General features: G+C 31.8%; 2 protein-coding genes and 1 long non-coding RNA gene across 3 annotated transcripts; 1 reads left to right on the top strand and 2 right to left on the bottom strand.

Moving 5' to 3' along the window:
• Nucleotides 1-3,093: 3,093 nt before the first annotated feature.
• Nucleotides 3,094-6,460, top strand: LOC148603272 (uncharacterized). Its single transcript, XR_015916315.1, has 3 exons — nucleotides 3,094-3,214; nucleotides 4,733-4,859; nucleotides 6,309-6,460. It is a non-coding gene; the product is annotated as an uncharacterized LOC148603272 (long non-coding RNA).
• A 2,497-nt stretch (nucleotides 6,461-8,957) lies between these two features.
• On the bottom strand, nucleotides 8,958-17,010 carry LOC148603273 (xylosyltransferase Oxt-like). Its single transcript, XM_088552718.1, has 5 exons — nucleotides 16,842-17,010; nucleotides 14,580-14,598; nucleotides 12,675-12,841; nucleotides 11,372-11,528; nucleotides 8,958-9,880 (listed from the first exon to the last, which is right to left on the bottom strand). The coding sequence occupies exons 1-5, from the start codon at nucleotides 16,896-16,898 to the stop codon at nucleotides 9,588-9,590; spliced, it is 693 nt and encodes a 230-aa protein (XP_088408844.1). The 5' UTR covers nucleotides 16,899-17,010; the 3' UTR covers nucleotides 8,958-9,587.
• Nucleotides 17,011-22,698: 5,688 nt separating this feature from the next.
• Nucleotides 22,699-26,895, bottom strand: LOC148603274 (uncharacterized). The gene is made up of 3 exons (XM_088552494.1): nucleotides 26,557-26,895; nucleotides 25,727-25,883; nucleotides 22,699-24,131 (listed from the first exon to the last, which is right to left on the bottom strand). Exons 1-3 carry the CDS (start codon nucleotides 26,656-26,658, stop codon nucleotides 23,818-23,820), a joined length of 573 nt encoding a protein of 190 aa, XP_088408620.1. The 5' UTR covers nucleotides 26,659-26,895; the 3' UTR covers nucleotides 22,699-23,817.
• Nucleotides 26,896-27,839: the final 944 nt, after the last annotated feature.

Genomic DNA, 27,839 nt, shown 5'->3' on the forward strand with positions numbered 1-27,839 from the left:
AATCTCTGCGTTTTTTTCTTCATGTGCAATATCTTGTACACATTTTGCCTGATTCTTCAACAGATATGTATGTAAACTGTACAAAATCATCAGGCATAATTATGGTGTGTAACCATGACAGCCGATTAATGAAATATGTATGTCAATGGTTTATACATGAGTATCGGCAAAGCATATTCGATTTTAAATATTTGATTTGTATGCACTGAGTATATCAATGAAGGTTCAGTCACAAATACTCCGTCTCTTATAAGCAAGTCTAAATTCATATTCTCTAATCGACAGAGAATACTACTGTCTAGAAAGTTTCCATACCATTTAACATTTCCGGGTTTTCTACAGATTTCATGGGAGAAACCAATTCTCCTTTAGCCTAGTCTTGATTTATATTATTTCTGCACTCTCTGTGATACAATAAAGATTCTTTTCATGATAGCTAAAGCTCTGGAGAGGAGAAATAATTTAAACCGCTCAATACTGAAGGATAATCTGTACGTCTAGCTTGCTGATGCTAGTTATATCTGGTTACGATACTCTTTTGCTCTAATTGTGAATAAAAATATTGTTAATTCTGAATTAGTTGTTTTTGAATTATTAATAATACAGCTAGCGTAATACGCATATCTAAAAGAAATTTAAAGGATTTTATACAAATATTAGCAGAAACATCCAGTAAGTTATTCATTGGTAACCTAATGATTGGTACCCTAATGATTGCAATTATATGAACAAATATATGAACACATTAAATTCCAACTACATGTAGTAGTTGAATCATTCAACCTTATAGTAATTTTAGTGAAGTAAAAATACAGATTCCATGAATCCATTCATTGTGGTAAAATAACAGCATGAATTCATCGACAAAGGAGCATTCTGGATAAAACATGTTACCATTCAGAAGCAGCTGGCAGACGTAGAAAAATCAAACAATTTTACTTTGAAAAATCATAGGGTATGCACAAAATTTATAAAAATCAATGCAAATTTCTTTATGTTGAAATGTCTTGAAGCTTAAGAAAAGTTATTTATACAAATTTGTCTTTTTGAAATAAAGATTATCTTACCTTTTCACAGAATGAATAGTAGACAAACCATAAGGATAAAAGAAACTGTTTCAACATTGTGTAGTATATACGCGACATTTGACAAATTTATGACAGTACAAGTTCTGACACCTTACGGTATTGTATCAATAATCGAATTAATAACTGATCGATCGACTAATAGAAATCGTAGATCAAAGTCTGCTTCGTTCAAGTTTGAGTCGATATGCAAACATGAACACGTGTATTACAGCGTGAATTATGCGGATTGTTCAAAAGTTATGATATTCCTTTTATATGTCGCCTCAATGGAAATGGTGTTGTCAATTTGTTAAAAAATAAATGTATGGTCTTTAGAATTAGAGTACATATATTAAACATTATAAGTCGTTTTATCTGCTTAACCTCCATTTAAATATCTCCCTAGAGGAGAGCTTTTGCTATAATAGAATTATTTTTAAGGTAAAATTAATAAAGTAATAATTAATATTTTCAACTAATTTTACTTATCACTTATTATTTCTGGATAGAATATAAATTTGTATCATTAATGAGAAACGATAACTATTCATTCTACCTTATGATGAAGATTACAAATTTTTCTTCTTGTTGTAAGACACTTAAACGATAATTTCGACTTGAAATTAATAATATCTTTGATTTGGGTACTATTTCTTCAACATCATTCGGAAGAATAGTTCTGAAACACGTATAATGAAAAAGCATGAATAACCCAACACCGACGCGTCAAAACACTACATTTAGTATCCGATTGTTTTTAAATACGGCATCAACTGGGCAAAATTAACACTGGATAGCTCTGACTCAATCTATCTTAGTTTTTGAGTTGGTGAACAAATTATGTGTTAAAGGGCAACAGCTGGAGTTAATTCATTTTGATCTGATCAGAAATTTTACATAGTCTTTATTCTCACAAATATAAGGCATCCAAAGGCTGCTTTTGGGAATTTAATCGTGCGATATACAGCGTACTAGGCATCTGAATTTCTTTTGTTAAGGTTATTACATATATTTAAACTTTGACCTTCGCCATAATTTTACCCACACCATTTCTACTACAACTCTGTCTAAAGGCTGTTTCTTTGTTTGTTTGTTTGTTTGCTTGGTTGGTTGGTTGTTTTTTTAATTGCATCTGATGTACTTTAGTGAACAAAGAAATGGGAAATTGTTTTTACGACTTAGTGAGCAGTGATTGATAGGGAAATATCTATTTTTCTCAGTTTTGATGATTTTTTTAAAGAATATGATGATCTTTTTTCTGGGATAAATTTATCGTATCTCTAGAGAATGGAACAAGTTCGTTCGTAGCCTTTTGACCTTTTACGATATTAACAGAAATCTTAAGGTTCCGCTAAAGGAAAATGTCAGTTGTTAATTTCTTCGTTAGTACCTGATAAAAAGACTTGAAACTTGGCCAAGAAAGTTACTATCTTTATGATTACCATGTATGTTGATGTGCCACTAATCAAAACTAGTGTAATTATGAAAAAAAATGTAGTTATTTTGAGAATCTAAAAAAAGTAGGATCACTACAGTACACCTTCAAATGACACCAAATTGTTCCCAGTGACTCGTCACTATTTATCTAGTGCAAGTTACCCCTTACATGTAACGAATTTCTGTATTTCAAGCGCTTCATGGTTATTTCAACTATGAAGTCAGCATGGCAGAAGCCGCCATTTTTTAAGATCTTGTGGGGGAGGAGTATAAAAACAATCTTAAATCTCGAGTGATAATGAACCGATCTGGTCATTGCCAACAAACTTTTACCCAAAAATATGGTAAAAAAAAACTAAAATGTATTTATGATGATAGTCATTTTCATCAGAAACTGCTGTTTGCATCTTGCACAACTAAATCTGTCAAAATCGAAAGTAGATTGGTATATCCCTCCGCTCTGAAATGTGTTGTTAACTATATTTAATTTTACATTGAAGTTAAGATTCTCCTTCAAACATTTTAATATGCTCTTAAATGAAAAAAAAAATAATCAACTTACTTACTGCTACGTGTATTTATATTACATTTTTCAAGATTTTGCGGTTGATATATTTAACGACGTAATGACATCCGGTTATGTGTGAACTGTTATTCAGTGACGCCAAAGATGTAAACACTGAGACAAAATGTTTGATTATTTAAAATCGGTGAGAATATGCGGGTATTCATCTGGTTTTGATTTACAATTGACTTCGATTTAAACTTTCCCTTAGGTTGTCATCGCAATCAGTTGCAAAAATGGAAACATTCTCGACCATTTCAATGTTCAAATGGTTTCATGCCCCATCATCATGCCCCTTATTTACCAAACTGTTTGGGCAAATAATTTACTTCATTTAAACAATGTTCAAATCTAATATAAGGTTTCAGTCGTATGTAATGTTTACAAATAAACGAATAAAAACTATTTTTATGATTCTCTGTGATATTTTTCCGATGAATACAAAAAGTATGGAGGGCATTTTCTTACATGTTGTCATGTATTATATACAAAACACCACAAATCACATGTACATATAGGCTAAAACTCCTGTTCGGGGGATCCCTCAAAAACAGGGTCTTTTATCCATTATAAAATGTCAAAAATTTCAAAATATGAAACATTTCTTAAAAGTTCTATGGCCAGTTAGGGAACTACAACTAGATCTTTTTTATTGATCACATGGTTGCACACTATTAACGTTTGCAAAGGAAGTATATTTTTAGAAGAAATATGGCAAACCTCGTCCAACGGACAAACAAACTGTTGTAGTGACAACTCGAACTATAATTATAATAAAGAAGATATAAACGAATTTTGCATTGTAGTTGATACTTCAAGAATTTTCAAAGGCCATCTGCGCCCGTCCATAAAAATAAAGGTAATATCGACTCAATGGAGTTAATGTTATGAATAAATAAATAATATCTAAAACTAAATTATGGTTAATTCTAACCATGATATAAAATGTAAGAGCAGAATTAATGTACCGCAGTACATGTAGTTGTTCGTCATTATCCAATTACACTGCATCATTCTATTGGTTTTCGTTCTGTGTACAAAAATGTGTGTCGAGGGTAACATCCGAACAAATTAAGGTAGGGTAGATAGATTTTTTTTAATTAATATTTTACATTAAGTAAATGGGTAGGATGTCATTTTTGACTTATATACATGTAAAATATACTTTTGAAATGATAAAAACTGTAATAGTGCGTATAAAATGTTAGGTAGGGTCAGATTATCCTAAACATATAGAAGCTATTGTTTTTTAGGCCAATCAAACATTAATGCCTTTTTGTAAAAAATTAAAAAAACAAAAACAAAACCAAATATTTTTTGTGTCATCCTGTTATTGTCATACAATGTAAGTGTCCGATAACCTTAGTTTATTTACGACAACATGAGTAAACTCTATCCGATCTCTTTGCTATTTCCATACATTGTTCGTAAGACATGGTGTAGGCCCTACATTTTTGGAGGTTTTAGCCCACACATTTCAGAAATGAATTGTAAGTCTCAATGCTTACATTTGTAAGTGTATCAAACACTGTTATTTTGTCCGTACTTGCCTAAACTGTTCAGGGTCGTATCATGCTGTGCTTTGCAAAATAATTATACTTTATTTTTTTATTTTATTTTTTGCGGTTCTTTGGGGTATTTATTTTAATTATTAACTTTGTAGGGACTCCATACTCATGTAGAGAGCTGCATCATTACGGCAATCAGCTTAGAATATCTGGTAGTGTCAATGATCACTCTGGTAGCACCTCAATTTAATTAAACTAATTGTTTTAAAACTTTAATGAAATGTAAGTACAAATTAATCTTAGACGGGATGAAGTTCCCTAGAACACAGTCCATGGGTTACCTTTTTGGGAGGGGGGATTCAATGTTTAAAAAAATAACAATTTAGGCTTGTCGCCTGGATAGGGCCTCTATAATTTGGATCGATTTCTTTGGTAAATGTTAAGTAGCAAAAAAAACTTGAATAAGTTTAATTTTCAAAGAAATCAGTGAAGGTGGGGCTACTTTTTATTTGATAAATAACTGAAATAAGCATTTTCCTTATGTCCTTATAGTAACTTGAGTAAAAATGAATGGATCTCATATAATTTTAACTACAAGGTGCCAAACCATGAAAAACACTGGGGTTGTGACTTGAGCAAGGTAAGATTAAGTTCTTGTTTTCTGATTTCTGCACAATAACTTGAGTGAAAGGGAACAGATTACTCTTAAATTGTACCACAAGGTGACATATCTCCACAGAAAGTTTGGGATTGATTTTTACAGATTTGTACTTGAACCATTTCGGAATAATAACAAATAAAGTGACCACATTGGTTCTGGTCAAATTTTTATCTGTGTCAAATATGTAATCATAATAAAGTTTCATAGCTGTGTCAAGTTTAAATGGTGTGTCTTTAGTTGCCCTATATGTTCAGGCTTCAGCCTTTGCAGTCGTATCAAGCTGCAACCTGCAAAGAATTTTTCATTTACTTTCAAATTTGTTAAATAGCTAGTAGCAATACAACTTAAACAGAATTGATTCTCCAGTTGAGCATATAAGGACAGTTATAATATTTTTATTTATTTTTTTTTTTTCTTTTGGTGTTGGAATTAAATTTTTCTAAAGACGCAAAATTTGTGCTAATGGGGTAATGTTAGCATGCCCACCAAGGTCGCTTGATTCAACCATCTCTCAGGGGCCAATTGTGTATAATTTAGCAGTTTGTTTCAAAATTTTAAAATTAACTCCTTTATTCTGCCTCCCAAAATGGCATATTGAATGAAAAACCTTACAATATAAATCTAAAGTCTCAATTCCTTATTTACCTTTGGTCTGAACATCAAATCAACAACATTGTCCTTATTTGAAGAGTTGCAAAAAGAAACTTGTTAATGTAATGTGTTTGTTTTTCACATATACATGTACATCTATATTAATCATTTCAGCAAGCAGTTTTTTAACTTGCAAAGCTCTATCATATTTTTTAAACATTGTAGTTGTTGCCTTAATTGGTTAATTTAATTTTTAGTATCTAATCCTAACACATTGAATCAGATACAAATGGCCTATATTTCTCATTAAAGAGAAAATGGAAGTAGCTATAAATAGAATTGAAGCTAGTCCCAATATAAATGGCTTCCATCTAAGTTCATTTTGAGCATTGAAGTATAGTTTTATGATTTAGAATCCATAACAAAGAGTAACTTACACTAGATACATGTTTATTAAATAATTTTGTTTACTTTTACAGGTAAATATGGACTTACAAAAGATGTGTATTTAATGGAAGTCTGGCAGCTTTATTTGCAAGATTTAAGGATAACTGTTACTGAAAAAAAATTAATTGGCCTAGAAAGTTTGCGCTAAATGAGAGGAACATTTTGGTATATGATATGATGTTATTATGGCATACAATAATAAAATATTGAACTTTCAGTTGTTGGTTTGTATTTCTTTAGCGGAACTTTAAATTTTACATTTGTCGGCAATTATGTTTCCGTCATATCTCCTTTTGTATCCTAGGTTTGGCTTTAAGCATGGTTTTGTTTTCTTTTTTCCTTTTTGATAGATATTTGTTATTGTATTCTAAAGCACTATTCTTAAGCTTCGTATTTGAATCCCAATAGGAGGATAGATTGGCAAGCTATCGTATATAGTTTTTCATCACAGTGTATATTTGTAAGGATCATAAAAATCAAAGTAATGAATCAGTAATCATTTTTTGTCCTAACCATACCGATCTGACAATATAATATCACTCAAGGATACTTTTTTTATTTGAAAAGACCATTATTTTATCTTTGCATCTTTTGATTTGCACAAAAATGTTTTAATAGAATGTTACAAAAATGAGGTTTTTGACAGAGTTATTTTCAATGTATTTTAATGACATTGTAACTCAATGGTATGGTCCAGCTTAATATGGAAAATTTTGTCTGTTTTTCTTGATTTTAATGGTGCAAATAGTCTAATTACACTATCAAAATGATGGGGTTTTTTATACCATGTTTCCCGTAATGTCTGATTTTTACAAGGACTGACACTTAAATAATAAAAGAGCAGTCTTTCGAAAGAGGTGGTGAATTTGGGAATTCGGCACATTCATTTAAAGTGTACATTCTCAATTTGGTTGGATTTTTGACATCCGCTTTTTAACATCTGCATTCACTGAGTCTGTCTACAGAAGTATTAAAGACACCGTAGTTCTGTAACGTTTGAATACTTATCAAAGTTAAAAATGAGTTAAATAATGTTCTTATCTGTTTTCACAGAGTCTGGGGTGCTTTAATATTTATGACACATACTAAAACTTTATTGTTCTAAATTAACCAAACTACCAATTAAACCTTAGCCTAAACAAAAAAAAAAAAAAAAACGCATACAAAAAGAAAAGCAAATCAACTAACCACTTTGCCTTAACCCAAAATCCATCCTGGAGCACCCAGCTCCCGGGACACTAAGTTCCCGAACACCTTGTTTCTGAGGCACATATTCTCTCAGCAAAGTGCTCCCCAGACACCTTAGCTGAGAACACCTAGCTTCCAAGGCACATTGTCTTTGAAACAGGTTTTAAGCAAGCCCATAGATAGTTACAAATCACATGTTCGAGTTTTATTAATCCAGGAAGACCAGACATGGAAAACAGATATACACAACAAAGAACATAAATTAACTAAAATCATACATACGGAGTAACGAAAGCAAATGAGCTCGGACTCCACTAAAACTCGTAAAATGGACAAGGTGCATCGGTAGAGTAAGCGTCCTCAGAAATATGTTTGCCTTTTATCTAAGTTTTATGGTCCTTATGTAAGGTCGAGCTGGGTTAGCATTGATTTTTCATAGCTTTCCATTCCCTTTCGCCCGTGATGTGATATTTCATAAGCATCCAAGTGTTTCCATAATGGAAGAGGACGAGTACGCCTATCCTCCAGGTGCACCTAGTAAATGTTGCAAGTTTACGTGGTTCCTGGTTGCATATTTACTGAATTAATAATACATGTTTTTTATCATTTTTTATGGCATTTATTAGCATATTATACTATGAAGTCTCTCCGAGATTTGTCAAAGTTTACATTATTGATACGACTCTACAATGGTATAAACTTCCTTCCCCTATTTCCAATTGTCCAAATCCCCAATCGATCCACAATGTCCTTTGCATTTTGCTTTATTAAATATGTACATTTTCCAATTTAGTTTTATATTTTTTGATTTGTCGACATTTAAACTGTTATTTCTAGTTTCTTTTATTATATTTGCATATAAATTAAAACCTTTAATTTCTAACATCAAAATAACACACCGAGTCTTCATTCCTTGTATTGCACATGGTAAAATCTCTGGTGATGGGATCGGCTTCCTATTTTGATAGTTTTGTTTTAAGTATTTCTAGTACACTATCAATTATTGGATTAAGATCTTCCTTTATATTTGATTCTAATGCTGGTGATATGAGGTGCCTAGTTGGAACACATGTACAGCGTATCGAAATTTGCACCGTAAATGATTGATATTTTTGTATTTATTTTAAAATCCCCACTACACTTACACTTTCCCTATCCCCATTCCCCGTCTCTATACAGAATAGAATGAGAGCGTTACCCTATACAAGTAGTGTAAAGTATAACCATGTTGCACTCTTGGTAAGCAAATTACAGCTGCTGAACCTCAAAACTTATTAATCGTAACCATGGCAGTCTGTCGGAATGTTTCTTAGCTTTGCGGAATAAAGAATACAACGTAATTTCCAATTAAATGACATTGGTTAAATGAAGAAAATGAAAAAATAAAACACATTGATATTAATTGTAAAAAAAATAAGTTTACACCCATTTTATCAAAACAGCATGGTCTATATATATATATATATTCCTCAAAGTCTGTAGGGGACGGAAAACATTGAAATTTAATGTATTTAATAGTTAAATAATAATCATATATTTTGCCTTTTTCTGTACGACATATCACTTCTATAATGTGATGTTTCAGAGCGGATTCACCCAAGGGATGCTGATTTATGAAAAAGAAAATTCAAAATTTAAATGATGTCTTTCCCTGTCAAGTTTTAATCACTCCAAAACAAGTACAATATGATAAATAAACCAATTAAGAACATTTTTGTTTTCTCGTATCATAGAGTTACATAAATTATTTCAAAGTTGTCAAGGTATCATGGTATAGATTGTTTTAGCATTCTTCTTCCTTTTCATGCAAGATATACCAAATAGTAAAACATAGAGAAAGGAAACCACATGGACGTATAAATAATGTTCATTCTATGAATAAATTATATAGACGTTCTAATTTTCGCGGTTGCTAGTTTTTGCGGATTCTGTCTAGCAAACAAATTAACTGGTACCGTTCGTCGCGGTTTCAAAAAAGGTTTGGCGTTATATAGTGATAAAATTAATTTTGCGGGTACTAATTTTCGCGGTTTTCTGTCCATCGCGAAAATAGCGAAAATTAGTGCACAACAATAAGTACGTTTACAGTAACTTATTCACGTTCTTGTTACACTGGGTCTGGTTCATTTTTTTATTTTATAAATGTAACTTCCGATTTCATCGATGATATAGTCACATAGATCTTCATACGTCAGGTTGTAAAGTGTGCACGAGCCTTTAAGTGTAGAAAAGACGTAACCGGTACATTCAATGTCTACTGAACACAACACACCACATTTAATCATTGATGTGGAAGTACTTGCTATTTGCTGCTTTGTGTCATCAAGTTTTCTATCAGTGGCCATTCTAGCTATGTAGATATACTTTCTCTTAGCATTCATATCAGGTATAGTTTGTGTTGTGTCGTTCGTCAAGCCTTGAAAATGTAAAACTAACCATATGTTTAAAGTATTACAGCTTTAAAAATACATGAAGTACATTTCGGTTTCAAATTATAGTCATGATATAAAGACAAAAATGGCAATTAACCATAAACAGTTAACGTAAAGTCTCTGATAAGCAGAACCGAAAATTCTATATAAAATTTAAGAGATGTGCCATGATTGCCAATGAAACAGTCATCCACCATAATCATAATTGCATCAATAAGTATAATTAGATTTTCGGGATCTTAAGTATCTAGTTCACTTGTTTGTTGTTTGTTTGTTTGTTGGGGTTTAACGCCCGAGCAGCAATAATTCAGCAATATTCAGGCGATGAACATGAAGTGGATGATAAAATGAACATGAAATGATGATGAAATGAAAAATGGGATGGGACACAAGGGCAATGGGATCGACAAATTTTGATTGCCACTGGTAACAGGGAGAGGTGGGTAGGATCGGGCTATTTAGCCTCCTGTGGCGGAGCCCTATAGGTCCTACTCCGGGAGAATACCACAGTAGGGTTTGTTAACGTGCGAGGAACTTGACATCTTTCCCAACACGGTGCACCACTATGGTTTGCGGTCAGGTTTTCCGTATTATAGCCTGACAACGTCAGCATGTAACATACCAGGGGTACCTCATTCCACCACCTGGGGCACACAACCCAGTTGCTCTGTGGGCAGAGCGCCCTAGCCCCCGGCTAAGGCTCTGAGCACTATTTAGTCGCCTTTTACGACAATCTGCTGCAGACCTATTCTTTCAACACCCGGACCTGCACGGGTCACCGAGTTCACTAATATATTGAAATAGAAAATGTAACTACGTATACTAACTAGTGAAGCAATAGTGAATATTGTTTGAAACTATTTGAATTCAATTATTTTCTCAACAAATTTATATGTTTGACCTTTGCTCTCTGCTTCACCGTTATCACTATGTCTAACCATTTATGCACTCAGCCAGAGTCACGGTTTTTCCTTCGCCGATTTTTTTTAACTGATACACGTTATCACTGGTGAGACATAGTGGATAGTTTGACTTTATTACTGCGATTGGTCTATTTGAGCAACCAAAATGCATTTATAAATATAAATATATATCTATATTAATGATAGAAATTGACAGTACTTCACACTTTGATCTGCTTACTTTTCTACCTTAGCATGAAAGACCTGTTTACCAAAGCGTCCCTTTCGGGCAAAACATAATGGTTAAATAGTGATAATAAACACGACGCATAGAGATGGAACATGATTTCGGAAAATATCGTGGTGGAAATCCCTCATCGTTTGACCACGACTCTGAGCCTTATCAATATATTGTTTAATTACAAGTCGAAACACTGTTATTGTCTACATGTATTGTATATACATGTAAATGTATAATGTATAATTCATGAATCTCGAAATTGGTAATAATAAGAAGTAATTTTCATTAAAGTTTGTGTATTTAGTATGTTAGTGTTAATAGCTTAAACAAACCTGTAGTATGTACTGACATTCGCCACCCACCGCCACAAATCTGTGTGGGGTCTCCCCAGCAGTCAACATTACAACTATAATCCATCACGTACATCGGAGCAATTTCATCATCGGTAAACCGCCAAGGGTTGTTACCACAGAAACACTCCTTGCCTGCCTGCATAATGTAAAAAGTGACGTCATTATCTTTGCGTTTTAGTTGAGTGTTTGGGAATATAGGAATACTACCACACAACTAAATCACGAACACCTTAGACTTTAATAAAAGCTTGATATTACTGACTCCATCTGTTATTGATAACACATAAAAAGGATTAAGTCGTCTAGTTCTTCCATGAACATTTTAAATAGGTCTCATTAAGTATAAACAACGAGTGATTGCCATGCCAACCTTTAAAACTTAAAAATGACGGCAATTGTGAAGAAGGATCATCATAACAAAAACACTTCTTTTCCGCCTTCAAAGCTACTTAATGATAACTTATTTGATATATGTAAAAGTATAGTTGCAGGCAAAGCTTGATATGTTTACTCATCTGGAGAACCTGATGTCTTCATATTTTATCTTTGTGAGAGTTCATATCGAAAGTGCTTTAGTTTTTGTGTGTTCTGTCTTGTTTTCCTTGTTTGATATGTTTATGTTTTTATTCTGATATCTACATTTTGTATGTAAATCGTCTCCGTTTACCTGTTTTAGATTTTGATGTCGCTGACTTTTCCTTTTATTTGCTTGTTTATGTTCTATTTGGTGGTTCTTTTGTAGATATTTTCTGTCAACGATGGAGATCGCATTTTAATATTTGATTAGATACCTAGTTTCGGATTTTGTTGTAATTACTCCTTTTGCATATCTACCATAGCCTGCATCTTAACAATCTTAATTTTACATATATTAATCCAAGCAAACATAAACATCTACCGCAGTTTTTAATATCTTAAGGAACTATAATGTACGTATCCCAGGCCTAGCATGATAGTCACTCTTCCTAATAAGGCGCTAACCTTACCGATGAATGTGGTCCGTGCTCCATAATTTTAGTGGAGTCCGTGTTTCTGTTTCACTTTTGTTTCTATGTTTGTGTTATTTTGGTTATTTCATGTTCTTTGTTTTTGGAGTTTTTTTCATTGCTATTCCTATCCTTATATTATATTTTTTGTTTGATTACCGTTCGAATCCTGGTCCCATTCATTTTCTCTTCACATTAAGCACATGTACTACTCCCTATTATGTTCATAAGTGCACCTTCTTGATAGCATAAAGATATTCCCCCTTTCATCTTATATATTTCTGTAGCATACATACCTCAGTCCCAGCATACAGGTACCCGACATCTCGACAGTGTAAAATACATCTGCTATTTTCTAACTCCGTGTGAGATTCATGATTTACTGCAACGCTGTTTATATATTTATATGGGAGACGTCTTTTGACTCCCGTATCAATGAAACAACCAACATAATCATTTCTATCTGAAAATTTCAAGTTTGAAGAGTTGGTTGTTTTTTTTTTTTTTTTTTTTTTTTAATAGATAGTTGGCTTTACAAAGAGTCAAAAGTGATGACGTCGTAATGATTATTTCCAATCAACATAATCATTTGTATTTGAAAATTCAAATTTGAAGAGCTGTTTTTATTTGTTAATAGATAGTTGGCTTTACAAAGAGTCAAAAGTGATGACATCACAATAATTAATTTCCAATCAACATAATCATTTGCATCTGAAAATTTCAAGTTTGAAGACTCTAAACAAGAGGTCAAAATTTCATAATGTCACTTTCTTTTGGTTAATTTTACATGTGCACATACGACTATTTTTGTAAAATCGACTGGCTTTGAAAATCATATGTCCTTATTTGAATATTTTGCCATATATATATATATTGATTTCATATGTAACAAGTTAAAAATTGAATATCGCAAATTATCAACTCAATTTATGTAATTTCAATATCATTATTATTTTACGACATTTCTATAGCGCATTAAATAAAATAAACAATTGCCCAAACACTTGTCATCATACAAATGCGAACAAAAATATACAAGAAAAGACTCCTATAAAATGATAAAAAATAGAAACTAATGATAAACAGATATATAATATATATATAGAAATGAAAAAGAATTAAAAATAACAAGAGAAAATGCAATGGAACCATGATATTGCCTTCTAACCCATCTAGATACATGAAAAAGAAATAGCAATTATATTTTTAAAGCGATTAAGAAAGTATAAAATTGAAAGGGAACAATCATTAAAAAAGTGGAATAAATTTTTTTTAAAATGAAAGCAAAGATATATGAAATCTATAAGTATGTCCGTATATTATATTCCAACAAAGAATAATTAACAGAGTTGATCCACAAGAGACTTTCCATTATCATGAGTTTTTGAACGTCATCATTTGATGCCATTTGGAACGACGTCAATAGTATATCTTTAAATTTAGCTCATAGAATTACTCTCAATGGAAGATTCGTTTGTTGTCGAAAGGTTATTTCAAATCGTATTTATTTTTCCAACAAAGAATAACTCACAGAGCTTATCCACAAGAGACTTGTCATTATCATGTTCTGGGAGATGAACTTCGCGCTTGTTTCGCATCAAATCATTTGTCAGACGCTGAAGCTGGTTTTGGTTATGTCTAAGAAGAATCGAACTATTCTACTTCGTTATAATAACATCAAGAATATGACCACGATTATGTGTCGGACCTCGGATATGCTGCACAAGAATATGGTTTCTTAATGTCTCTAAAAATGTCCGTGTATCACATAGTTCTCCGTTATCAAGGTGAAAGTTCAGATCACCGGTAATCATCAAGTCGTCCTTAGACGATCAAGAAGGTCATTCCACTCGGTAAAGAAAGTAGAGTTTTTGAATTGGTTTGTTTTTGAAGTTGTTGAACGATATTCTACGCATACACGCACACATTGTTTCATAGTGACAATGTAATATTCAAGGAGTCCAAAATGTGAGTACGTCGGTGCAGTTTTAACAGGTTTAATTTCTACATCGTTAAGAATTCAAGCGACATCACTGCTCAACTTATTTTTTCATGGTATATTAAGAAACTGGTATCCCTCGGGAGTAATTTCTGAAATCATGGATTTATAACATGCAGATTGTACACTATTTAAAATTAGAAAAATATATTTAAAAAAATAATAAATGAAAATTATAATTAGTCATCAGTATAGTACATACCAAATACTTTGATCCGGCACTGAAAAAGTCAAAAATTTAAAAATCTACTTGAAATGATTATTTGTAATTTATTCACAAGTATACATAAGCTCTTTTATATTTGGTTAAGGGTTTCTATTTGATCTACTATCCACAACGGATGTCATCTGTGTGAAAGATTCCCGGAAAATGGAGAAATTCTAACTACAAAACTATAACTGGACACATTTTAAAGTTTGTTTCAATTAAAGAAAGTAAACTATTAATTATCAGGGTGCACATTTTAGACTTTTCTTAAGCCAGCGTGCGTCATTGAAAATGTACTAAGGTCAATGGTTTTACATACCGATGAAGCATCAAATTGAATCATTCAATTCTTAAATAGATCTTAATGGCATGATTTGTTCGAATAACCAGTTTCATATCCAGATTTTTGTAGTTGTTACATTATACAATGCAATAAGTTTTAATATATTATGTTAAAACTGAAAAAAATAAAAGTTACGAAACATCATTTAGCTTGTTCAATAAATAAGTTGTTTTGTGTCATTCATGAAAGATAATACAAAAATTGTAGAACTAATATGGTCTAAGCAATAGTCAAAAGGACTTATCAAAATAAACGTCTGAGTTACAATATCACAGTATAAACCGGGAAGTTAGAAACCATCGCAGTGGTCCAGGTATGGGCATTTTCAAATGAAAGAAATGTTAAGCAAGGTTTTGTAGCGGATCATTATTTGCGGTATACATTTGTATTTTAACACTGGGCAGCACAGAATTGTCACCAGTCACAATTGGCGAAATCAGCAGTCACGAACATGGTACTGTTTTCAACTGATTATAAGTGAACTTTGTATTTTTTTAATTTCATGGTAATGCTAAAACAAATATTTATTATTCTTATAAGGAACCTGAACTGTTCATTTGTAAGGCAAATAAAATGAACTGACCAATGATATTCCCTAAAGGCATGGTAATGTGTTCCTTTAATGGAAACAAATGTGAAATAATATTTTTAATATAATTTTGAATCAATATCCCTCTTTTTTTAGTCCGAGTTGCTCATTTGCTTTTGTTACTTTGTATGTATAATTTTAGTTACTTTATGTTCTTGGTTGTGTACGTCTGTATTCCATGTCTGGTCTTTGTCCCTGAATTACATTCTTTTGATTACCTTATAACCTTGGTTCCCTTGATTACTCTCTGGGCGTGCTGATCACCAGAAAAAAAGTTTCCACAAAATTTTCAAACCATCACCTTTTATTTGTTAAAAATGAAAACACCTAGTATTTTTCACTAATCATTATTTTCCTTAACTTTTTGTCAATTTTCACATATTTACCGAAAGCCAGTATTTTTTTTATCTATAACAATCTAAAAGACTTTTAACTAGTTCATATGGAACTCAAGGGCAGATAGATTCTGTCCTCATCTGACCTCATCCCAAATATATGTATACATTATACTGGGTAAAAGTGGTTTTAAAACTTTAATATATTACTGTTGTTTCCTGGAATATTTTTGTTGTCTTCTTTTGAAATATTTTACAATCTATATCTACATATGACATCTTTGATAGCAGATTTTTAATGTCATATTCTTAATTTAATTTTATCATAGGTTTAGACACAAATAATCCGTTCCTCACAGACAAAGTCTAACCTCATATAAGTAAGACAAGCTTGCTTGTGTGTGTGTGTGTGTGTGTGTGTGTGTGTGTGTGTGTGTGTGTGTGTGTGTGTGTGTGTGAATAACAGATTTTGTAGACACATCATGCCTGTTATTAACAAAAACAATTTTTGAGTATACTTCTTGACTCTTAATCGATATTAATTTTAGGCATAAATAATGCAAAATACAGTAAGCGCCATACGAATACCATATAAAAAATTAAAGGACTATATACAATTGTCGTAGGATATATCCAGACAAACCATATTTCAAAACCCTTGTGGTTGGAATAATCTTCATAAATTAAACTCGAACAACATGTAGAAATTCATTCATCTAGCTAACTTAAATGAATCACACTCATAACAATGCTATTTTCTTTTATGACGTCATTACTTAGGATCGACTTTACGCTTAAGACTTTTTGTGAAACTGACGCCAGGTTTTTTTCTGTCTAAATTTGTAAAATGAACAGCATAAATATTATAAAACATTTTTTTCACATGTCATAAAAGTAATTATATTCAAACCGATATACATCTCTTTCGTTGGTAAACTCATAAAAATGTAAACTCATTTGTCTCCCTTTTGAAATAAGAACTACCTTACCTTTTCACCGACTGATACGTTGACTAAAAATAAAGATAAAAGGAACCATTTCAACATTGCTTAGTATATATCCAATATATAAATAAATGTTTGTAGTTCACAATCGTTTTATTCAAAAGATCCAGCTAAGGCTACTGCAGTATCACTGAACAAAATTATATCATATGCTTTAACAAGTTTATTGTTCTGCTTAACTATAATTTGAATATCTCGCACTCAGATTTTCATTATTCGAAGGATTTATAATGTGACAAAGGACGAAGTGCAATAATGGCCATATTTGGCCCCGTATTTTACGAAAAAAAAATCAATTTTATGTAAATTACAAAAATGTGATGCATTATTTAATGAACGATTACATTTCTTTTTAAGATTTAATATATTAACCATTTCATCAATTTTCTATTTTATGGAAGCAGAAAATCTGCCAAAACTACACAATTGGGAAAATGCCTTTTTTCCAAAGGTTTCCGCTAACATGACCAAGTGATATCTTAATTCATTTGGATTCCTAACAAAGTTGCATTTAGAAATAATTAACAAAGGATTTATGTTTAAATTGCGGAGAAACTCAAAAATTGAAAAAAAAAAAAATAAATAAAGTGCTTAATTTTAGATACGGAAAATTCGGAGATTTGCTTATTTAAGACATCAAGTGCTCAATCATTGAAGGATAACATGCTTATAAATGTGGTAGAATATGCTTAATCATTCATTTAATTTTCTAAACAACGGGAAAAAATTCTATTAATATCCAGTTATGCAGGGGGCAAATATGGACCTTATCGTCCCTTCTCCTATACACCAGTTTATTTTTTTTATATTATTATTTTGAAATGGTGATTATTCATAATTAATTTGTAATACGGAATACACTTTGTTTAACAATCATGATGTTACAATGGAAACGAAAAATCAATGGAAATCCTGTGTCCGTTAAATACCATGGATTGTTAAATAATAATGTAAGGAATGGAAACAAAAGCATAAATTTACTAGGCAGAGCAACTGATGAAAAAACATAACATTAAATTTAAATCCATATTAATCAAATGCTTTTTCCATAGGACAAATTAAAATCATTTATTATTACCATCTGTAATGGTTGTAGGGTAAATAGAAATGGATTCAGCATTTCAGCTGAACAACCAGGCCAATATAAGGTTTTGGTGTACACGAAAATAAACTAGAGCCTGGATTTCTAACCTTGTTCTTCTTTCATACTTTAAATGCATTAACTATAACAATAAGTCGTCCAATCAAACCTCAAACCATAGAGATATATTTAAGCTTTCTCAATTGAAAGTTTCTTACTTTTTTTTATTTTGCAAGATGTTAGTTACAAACTGCAAACTTATTGGAAGTGTTTATAAGAATCATGCAAAATGTAAACAGAAACATGCAATCACTCAAGAATGCTTTTTGTCTATTTGAAAAGACCAGTATTAGATTTCTGCATCAATGGATTTACTCAGAATGTTTTCACTCGAATGTTAGAGAAACATGAATATAATAATCGCAATTCAATGGTAATGTTTTTTTTTAACAAAGAGGTGTCTTACAACTTCGACACAACAGAGACTTGTGTATACCTTATTGTAAAGATCATTTCATCAATTGAAACTTTTTCGATTATTTTTTTTTCAAGCAATTTGCTAAAAACTGTTGAAAACGTCATTTTTCGTCTTTCATGGGCCTTACCAGTTCCTCTGACAAAAAGTCGTCCTTAACTATAACCCAATGAGGACTTTTATAAGTCTGATTATTAAGATTATGTCGTCAATGGTTAGTTGTTTTTATATGTATCAAAGTGTCAAGATAATGACTTAAACCTGCACAAATACCTTTTTTCACCTTTCAAGGGCTAAACTATTACAAGGATTCATCCTACAAATTTCACCCAATGGAAATATGTACAAGCTGAAAAGCATTATTTATTTTCCAGCATCTCTCATAGTTTTTGAGATATGATTGGAAATTTGTAACGTGTCCCTATGGTCTACAAAGAGCAACGGTGGCCATGTCGTACGCTTGGTCAGTACTATTGACACAATTGTCAGCTATTTACAAAAAGTAGCAACCCTATGAATGCTGGTTACTAAATATGGGAATAATCCACTGCGGATTTTAAAGAAAAGTTAATAACGGCAGACGACGACAAACGAAAAGTAATGGCTATAGTCCACATTGCTTTTGTGAGCAAATAAATATGTAGTTTATGTAGGAACTCAAAAGATAAAACCAGGTTAGAATATAAAGAGAAAAACTTGAGAAAATTATTAGGACAATAAAATAAATTATTCGCTCTAAAATTCCACCAAAGTCAAAATCAAAAGTAAGTTTTAAAAAAGATCACCTATTGTGAAAAGATTAAAAGTTATTTTCAATTTATTTCTTAATTTGTTGTTTACATTTAATTGACTTACAAGAAAGTTTTTATCTAAAACATCTTCCTACACACTTTGCAGATGTTTGGACATCCATTGTTTAAATAGCGATGGGAGGGGGGGCAATGAAAAAAAATAAATGTTCCAATTTTTTTTAATCATCCATTGAAAAAAAATGATAATTCAATTTTATCCATTTACATACGTAACAATGCAGATTTTCAAATAAAAAATTGATTTCGGTTGTTGCTAAAATATAAGTAAGTTTTGCGTTTGCGCAAAAAATAATTTCTTACCCGACATCAAATGCCCAAATCCTTAGAATAGGAATGGTCAGTGCATTATATATACAATAGTATGTGAAGATGGATAAAGCAAAACAAAATTATTACTTGTTCAGAAACGGTTACTGATCACATAACCAGTCTCGGTTTTTCATTTGGTTGTTGCGCTTTTGAGAAAAAAAATATATAGATGTACATGGAATTTGCACTTTGCAAGAGTTACTGTTCTTGATTTTGCTAGACTTGGTTGACTTTTTGTGGGAGATGAATGTATGTTTTTTTTCCTAAAAAGCGCAGATCTGAATGCAGAAAAGCTTATCGTTATATGAAAGTGTAGTATATTTAGACTGAAAAAGTATCGTTTGTTTGGTGGGTTTTTCTTCACCATGAATCACTTTACCATTTACAGTGTCTGAATTTCATAAGGACAGGTACTTAAATTGTAGGTGCTTTGATAAGTTTGGTCCTAGAAACTCATTTCAACAGAAGTCAACTTGCCTTCATAACGTATTTGTTGAATAAAAGTACATAAACATATACGGCATGCTTGTTTTACTAAATTTTGTGTGGTACAGAAATATGTGCTTGTGCATAGAGTTTACCATTTTGTTAGTTTTTCCATTATCGTTCACTTGTTACATATCTGCATAATAGGTCTACATAATACCGGATCTACAGTCTAATAAGGAGTCTATTGGATGATTCATCTCTATGAAGATGTATCAAATTATGATGAGAGACTTTTTAATTAAACGTCACCGGCCTTTTTTTACGTAAAATAAAAATTTATAATAATTCGAATCTATTTCAGTCCCTTGTAAACATTAAAGATCTTACTTTGTGATTTGACTTTTGTGTTTTATTCTTTTTCCTCCAATTATTTCTAATGAAAATGATAGTCTTAAGGAGGTAGATCTATGGTAAAGAACATAACTCTTGTAATCAATGATATGTTTGTACCATATTAAATTTTACCAAAGCCTATCAAGCTTTCATTTGAAACAGAATGAAATCAGTCCAAGTTACTTTGACGCTTACATGAAAAGGATGTAAAATGCTTAGTAGAAACGTTCCAATGATTTGTAAGAGTTGTATCCCTTACCCTAGGTCTACCTCCTTAAAAAATATAAATCACACCAACAAGGGGTCATTTTTTACACGTTCAATCATTAGAAAGGTAATGTAAAATGTGCTAAAAACAAGACTCAATGTAGTAAAGAAAATGGGTTATCCGTTGAAAGGTTTATATTACATCTTATATTTGCATTCAACTTAACTGAGGACGACGTAAAACTTTGGTAGTGGTGATTTCAATATCATAGCAACATGTTCCAGAATCAAACAAGACTGAAGTCATCACATCAGAGGTTTTATGATCGTCATCATGAACTCTTGGATTGTTAGAGTTTGCATGTATTTCATTGAATGGCAAGACCATAGTGTGATATAACCACATATGATCTGTCTCTTAAATTCTCGCCATTTTTATTTGCATGCTTTGCTGCTTTGTATGTATTCAATGCTGTGTGTATTGTGTGTTTTATGTGTATCATTTGTTTCTGTTATATATGCCGATTTTAAGTGTTTGTAAGAATCGGAAAAAATGGGAAGAATCAGACACTCCACAGACAATAAAATGTCTCTCAAGGATGCTTTCTTTATTTGAAAAGACCATTATTGGATGTCTGAATCATTGGATTTCAATATAATCTTAGACAAATCTTTGACAGAGTAATCTGCTCTTGAAATGTTCATTTTCAGTGCATTTCAATGAAATTGTAACTCAATGGTCAGGCATGATATGGAAAATCTTGTCTGTTTTCCTTGATTGTAATGGTGCAAATAGACAAATAATACTTTCAAAACGATTTGTACAGGGATTGACAAATAAATAATAAAAAATTAGTTTTTCGAAAGAGGTGAAGAATGTAGGAATTCTAACGTCTTCGCTGTTTGTAGTTGGAAATTTGTCACTCGATTGTAAAGGTAGGCAATAGTATTCAAATATTTTTTTGAAGCAGTAGAAATAGATTTCATATCAAAAGTATGTTTGCCTTTATCTAAGTTTTATGGTCGTTATGTATGGTCCAGCTGTTCTGTTGTAGTGATTTGTCCATATCTTTCCATTCCCTTTCGTCCGTGATGTGATATTTCATAAGATTGTTTCTAGAATAGAATAGGACGAGTACGCCTATCCTCCTGGTGAACGAAGTAAATTCTGCAAGTTTACGTGGTTTCTGGTTGTATTTTTACTTTTTTTTGGTTTTGTTTTGTTTTGTTTTCTTTATCTTTGTAATTTCATGTTGTTTTTTTTTGTTTTTTTTTTTTTTTTTGTTTTGTTTTGTTTTTTTTTTTTTTTATTGAGAATGTCCATTTTCTATGTTTAGGCCTTGCCCTGAATTGTGTTCTTTTAACTATTACTGTTCGAATATTGATTCCTTGATTTCTGTAAGTTCTTCGTAACGGAAACGATGACTTACTAGAAACATCTGCATTGTGTTGAGATAACGATAGTCTGTTTGCTTGAACTATCAGCTTGGTATAAAGCACTAGTACTGCAGTGTCAATTGGAAATTAATAATACATGTTTTTATCAATTTTATGGCATTTATCAGCATATTAGACAGTTAACTGATTCATTGTTTTGTAGGATATGTTTATTTGGTTCAAATTTCTATATCAGAAAGATTAAAGTTTTTTAAGATTATTCTTTTCTTATGCCATCAAAAGCTATTTTTGTCTTACACAAAGTAGAAATATCAAAAATACGAAAAAAAAACGCAGTGATAATGTGAAAATAAAGCTAATCAATCCGCTATGAAGTCTCTCCGAAATTTGTCAAAGGTTACATTATTGGTACAATTCTACCATGGTATAAATTGCCCGACATCACGACACCCTCCCCTATTTCCAAATGACCAAATGCGCGGATAAAGGTCACCAGAAGTCACATACATGCGAAATTATCCCGGTAGATTTTTTTGCTTCCAAGACAATAAATATGTAGACACCTATTTCATGTACTTAATGCATTTTATTTGTAGATATCAAATGAAATTATACAGGAAAAGTACAATTTATTAGAAATAATTCAAAGTTAAGATATATTTCAACAGAAACAAAAATTTACGAAAAAGACAGCTTTAATAGTAATCACATATTTTGCCTTTTTATGTCCAACGAATATTTTTATAATGTGACGTTTCAGAGTGTATTTACCCAAAAGACACTGATTTATGGAAAAGATAATTCAAAATTCAAATGATTACTTTCTCTGTCAAGATATGAATTATCCAAAATAAGTACAATATGATAAATAAAACAATTAAGACCATTTTGGTTCGTGAAACGATTGTTTTGTCGTATCATAGAGTTTCAATAAATTATTTTAAAGTAGTCTACGTATCATTTTAGATTGTTTAGCATTCTTCGTCCATTTCATGCAACATATGCAAAATGGTAAAACGTATAGAGAAGAAACCACATGGATGTGTTAACAATGTTCATTCTAAGAATAAATACTGTAGACCTATTAATTTTGGCGGTTGCTAATTTTCGCGGATTCTATCAAGCGAACAAATTTGCAAGTATCAATTTTCGCGGTTTCAAAAAAAAATTAAATAGTGATAGTTCTAATCATAAGATTATTCATGTTTATAGCCGTTTTTGACCGGGAACGTCTTTGCCAGAAAGTTCATACTTTTATGAACTTCGCTAGATCGTTCATACATGCATGAACGCCCGTCAACTTGAAACCAGTATGGCGGCCGTGTAGTTCAAAAGAATGTGGTAACGACCTAAACGGCATGATATAAAGCCTTAAGAATAAATTATTACATCCACATTAATTTTACCGGTACAATTTGTTTACAGAGAGTAATTTTCAGCTCGGGGAAAGAAACTTATAAATGCTTAAAATCTAACTATAAGTAAATTCGCCCAAAAATTAAATTGTCCCAGAACTAGATCCTATAAATACATATACCGGTTAAACACATTTTTAAAAAATCCCAAATGTCGGGATAGAATTATTAGGATTAAATAGCTATTTCGGTCGTTCATGCATGTATGAACGGATCTCTCCAATCCCAAACATTACATTAACGGCCTCCGGCCGTTCATTGTGTTTGGGAGCTGCGAGATCCGTTCATACATGCGTAAATGACCGGAAATAGCTGATTAATCCTATATTAAAAATCAATTTCGCGAATATTTATTTCCGTGGTTTTCTATCCATCGCGAAAATAGCGAAAATTAGTACACCGCAACAATTATTACGTTTACAGTAACTAATTGACGTCTTTGTTACACTGGATCTGTTATTGGTTCATTTTTGATTTTATAAATGTAACTTCCGATTTCAGCGATAATATAGTCACATAGATCTTCATACGTCACATTGTAAATTGTGCAGAAGCCTTTAAGTGTTGAGAACACGTAACCGGTACATTCAACGTCTACTGAACACAACACAGCACATTCAATCATTGATGTGGAAGTACTTGCTATTTGCTGCTTTGTGTCATCAAGTTTTCTATCAGTGGCTATTCTAGCTATGTAGATATACTTTCTCTTAGGATTCATTTCAGGTATAGTTTGAGTTGTGTCGTTCGTCAAGCCTTGAAAATGTAAACTAAGCATATATTTAAAGTGTATTTAGCAAGACAGTAAGATACAGGAATCATTTCAATATTTTGTCATCTAGGCATAGGGCAATATGATTAATTGGACTAGTTAGTCAATAAATGTATTATTGCCTGAGGTTTTCCACGTTGGCTGAGTTATTGTTCCTAGCCTACCAATATTGGACTCCTCAGTCCAATATGGCTAGCCTCGGACCAATGACTAAGCCAGTATGGAAATTCTTACGCAACAATACTATATTATCGTGGACTTTTTTCTAACCTCCGGTCTCAAATTATAGCCATGATATAAAGACAAAAATGGCAATTTACCATGAACACGTAACGTAAGGTCTCTGATAAGCAGAACCTAAAATCGTATATAAAATTTAAGAGATACTATGACTGCCAATGAAACAGTCGTTGAACACAAGTCAAACGAACAGATCAGGCTAGTTACAATATTATCTGTATTCTTTCAAAATTGTGTTGGATATGGATATAAAGAAATAACTACAATTTTAGAAGGCATATCATTTGAAGGACATCTTTTCAAAAATGGTTTATAAGGAAAATCCGGTAATGTGTTTCTAAGAATCCTTATAATATGAAGAAGTAACGCAAAATGTATGGCAACGTTTACATATTCATTAAGAACAGACAATAACAAAATCTAACAAAAGAGTGAGTCATTCAATTGTCCATGGCTTTCACTACTAACTCAATAACACATCTGGTTTGCAATGGTTAATTTGTCATTGGTAGGTTATCATCATACCTCCATTAATATGGCTTGTTAAATACTACTGAAAAATGCATTATTGCACCAGGATGTATAATCAGTTTTGCGTGATATTAAGTACCGAGTACTAATCGAAAAATATATTGAAATAGAAAAAAATAACTACGTATACTAACTAGTGAAGCAATAGTGAATATTGTTTAAAACTATTTGAATTCAATTATTTTCTCAACAAATTTATATGTTTGACCTTTGCTCTCTGCTTCACCGTTATCACCATGTCAAACCATTTATGCACCCCGCCGCCGGTTTTTCCTACGACGTTTTTTATTTCTTTGTTTTTTTTTAATTACTGATACACGTTATTACTGGTATGACATAGTGGTTGGTTTGGCTTTATTACTGCGATCGTTCTATTTGAGCAACCAAAATGCATTGACAAGTATAAATATATATCTATATTGTTGGCATACATTGACAGTACTTCACACTTTGATCTGCTTACTTTTCTACCTTTGCATGGAAGACCTTTTACCGAAGCGTCTCTTACAGGGCAAACATAGTGGTTAAACAGTGATAATAAACACGACCCATAAAGATTCAACATGATTTCGGAAAATACCGTGGTAAAAATCCCTCGGCGTTTGACCACTACTCTGAGCCTTATCAATATATTGTTTAATTACAAGTCGATACAATGTGATTGTCTACATATATTGTATATATATATACATGTGTATATGTATATTGTATAATTCATAAATCTCGAAATTGGTGAGTGTAATAAAAAGAAGTAATTTTCATTGCAAATTGTGTATTTAGTGTGTTAGTGTTAATAGCATAAACAAACCTGTGGTATATACTGATATTCGCCACCCACCGCCACAAATCTGTGTGGGGTCGCCCCAGCAGTTAGCATTGCAACTATAGCCATTTAAGTACATCTGATCAATTTCATCATTACTAAACCACCAAGGGTTGTTACCACAGAAACACTCCCGGCCTGCCTGCAAAAAGTGTGAAAAGTGACGTCATTACCTTTGAATTTTAGTTGAGTTTTAAGACATTTGGGAGTATAGCTTGATACGCTTCCTCTTCTAGAGAACCTGGCTTTAGTTTTTGTGTGTGCTGTCTTTATTCCTTGTTAGATATGTTTATGTTTTTATTCTGATATCTACACTTTGTAAGTAAATAGTCTCCGTTTAATATTCACATTTCTCAATCCAAGCAAGTATGAACATCTACCGAAGTTTTTAATATCTTAAGGAACTATAATGTACGTATCTCAGGCCTAGTATGATTGTCACTCTTCCGAATAGAACGCTTACCTTATCGATGCATTTGGTCCGTGCTCCATAATTTTAGTGGAGTCCGGGTCCATGTTCCCAGTTTTTAGTGGAGTCCGGGTGTCTGTTCCCAGTTTTTAGTGGAGTCCGGGTGCCTCATTCACTTGTTTCTGTTTGTGTTATTTTGGTTATTTCATGTTCTTTGTTTTTGGAGTTTTTTTCATGTCTATTCCTATCCTTATATTATATTTTTTGTTTGATTACCGTTCGAATCCTGGCCTCATTCATTCACCTTAAACACATGTACTACTCCATATTATGTTCAAAAGTGCACCTTCTTGATAGCATGAAGATATTCCTCTTTTCATCTTATATATTTCTGTAGCATACATACCTCAGTCCCAGCATACATGTATCCAACATCCCGACAGTGTAAAATACATCTGCTATTTTCTAACTCCGAGTGAGATGCATAATTTACTGCAACGCTGTTCATATATTTATATGGGAGACGTCTTTTGACTCCCGTATCAATGAAACAATCAACATAATTATTTGTATCTGAAAATTTCAAGTTTGAAAGTTGTTTTTTATTTGTTGATAGATAGTAAGCTTTACAAAGAATCAAAAGTGATGACGTCACAATGATTATATCCAATCAACATAATCAGTTACATCTGAAAATTTCAAGTTTGAAAGTTGTTTTTATTTGTTAATAGAAAGTTGGCTTTACAAAGAATCAAAAGTGATGACGTCACAATGACATTTTCCAATCATGTGTATCTGAAAAGTCAGGTTTGAAGACTTTTAACAAGAAGTCAAAATGTCATAATGTCACTTTCTTTCGGTTAATTTTATATTTGCACATACGACTTTTTCCGTGAAATCGAGTGGATTTCAAAATCATATGTGCTTATCTGTGCATTTGGCCATAGATAATGATAGGTTTAATATTTAACGAGTAAAGAAATTGAATAACGCAAACTTATGTAATTTCAATTTCATAATAACCGTTGTTATTATTATTATTTTACAACATTTGTAAAATAAAAAAATTACCCAAACGCTTGACATGATACAAATGCAAACTACAATATACTAGAAAAGACTCATATAAAATGATGAAAATAAAAACTAATGATAAACAGATATCCAGTATAAATATAAAAATGACAAAGAATTAAATATGGCAAGAGAAAATGCAATAGAACCATGATATTGCCTTCTAACTCATGTACACACGTGAAAAAGAAATATAAATTATGATTTTAAAGCGATTAAGAAAGTATAAAATTGAAAGGGAACAATCAGTAAACAAAATTTAAAAGAACTTTTTAAAAAAATGAAAGCATAGATAAATGAAATCCATAAGTATGTCTGTATATTAACAAAAAATAACACTAAAATTGATACTTAAATTCTATGAAATGCCTACTAAAGAAAACTGTATTAAAATTTACAAAATTCAAAAAAAGCGTTTTTAAAAGATGAGTTTTAAGATTCTTTTGTAAAAGTCTAAGGATTGTTCATTCCGCAGGTACGATGGTAAGTTGTTCCATAGAGTATGTGCAGCTTTATCAAAATGTCTTCAACCATAGCGTTTGATACGAATGTCATTTGGAAGGCGTACAAGTGTTCCATTTCTGGACCTCAGAGTTCTATTTGGTATAAACAGTT

The sequence above is a fragment of the Perna viridis genome, chromosome 11 (genome assembly GCF_037379345.1).
Source record: "Perna viridis isolate PV_CMFRI_1.1 ecotype Kerala chromosome 11, ASM3737934v1, whole genome shotgun sequence".
Classification (NCBI taxonomy): Eukaryota; Metazoa; Mollusca; class Bivalvia; order Mytilida; family Mytilidae; genus Perna; species Perna viridis.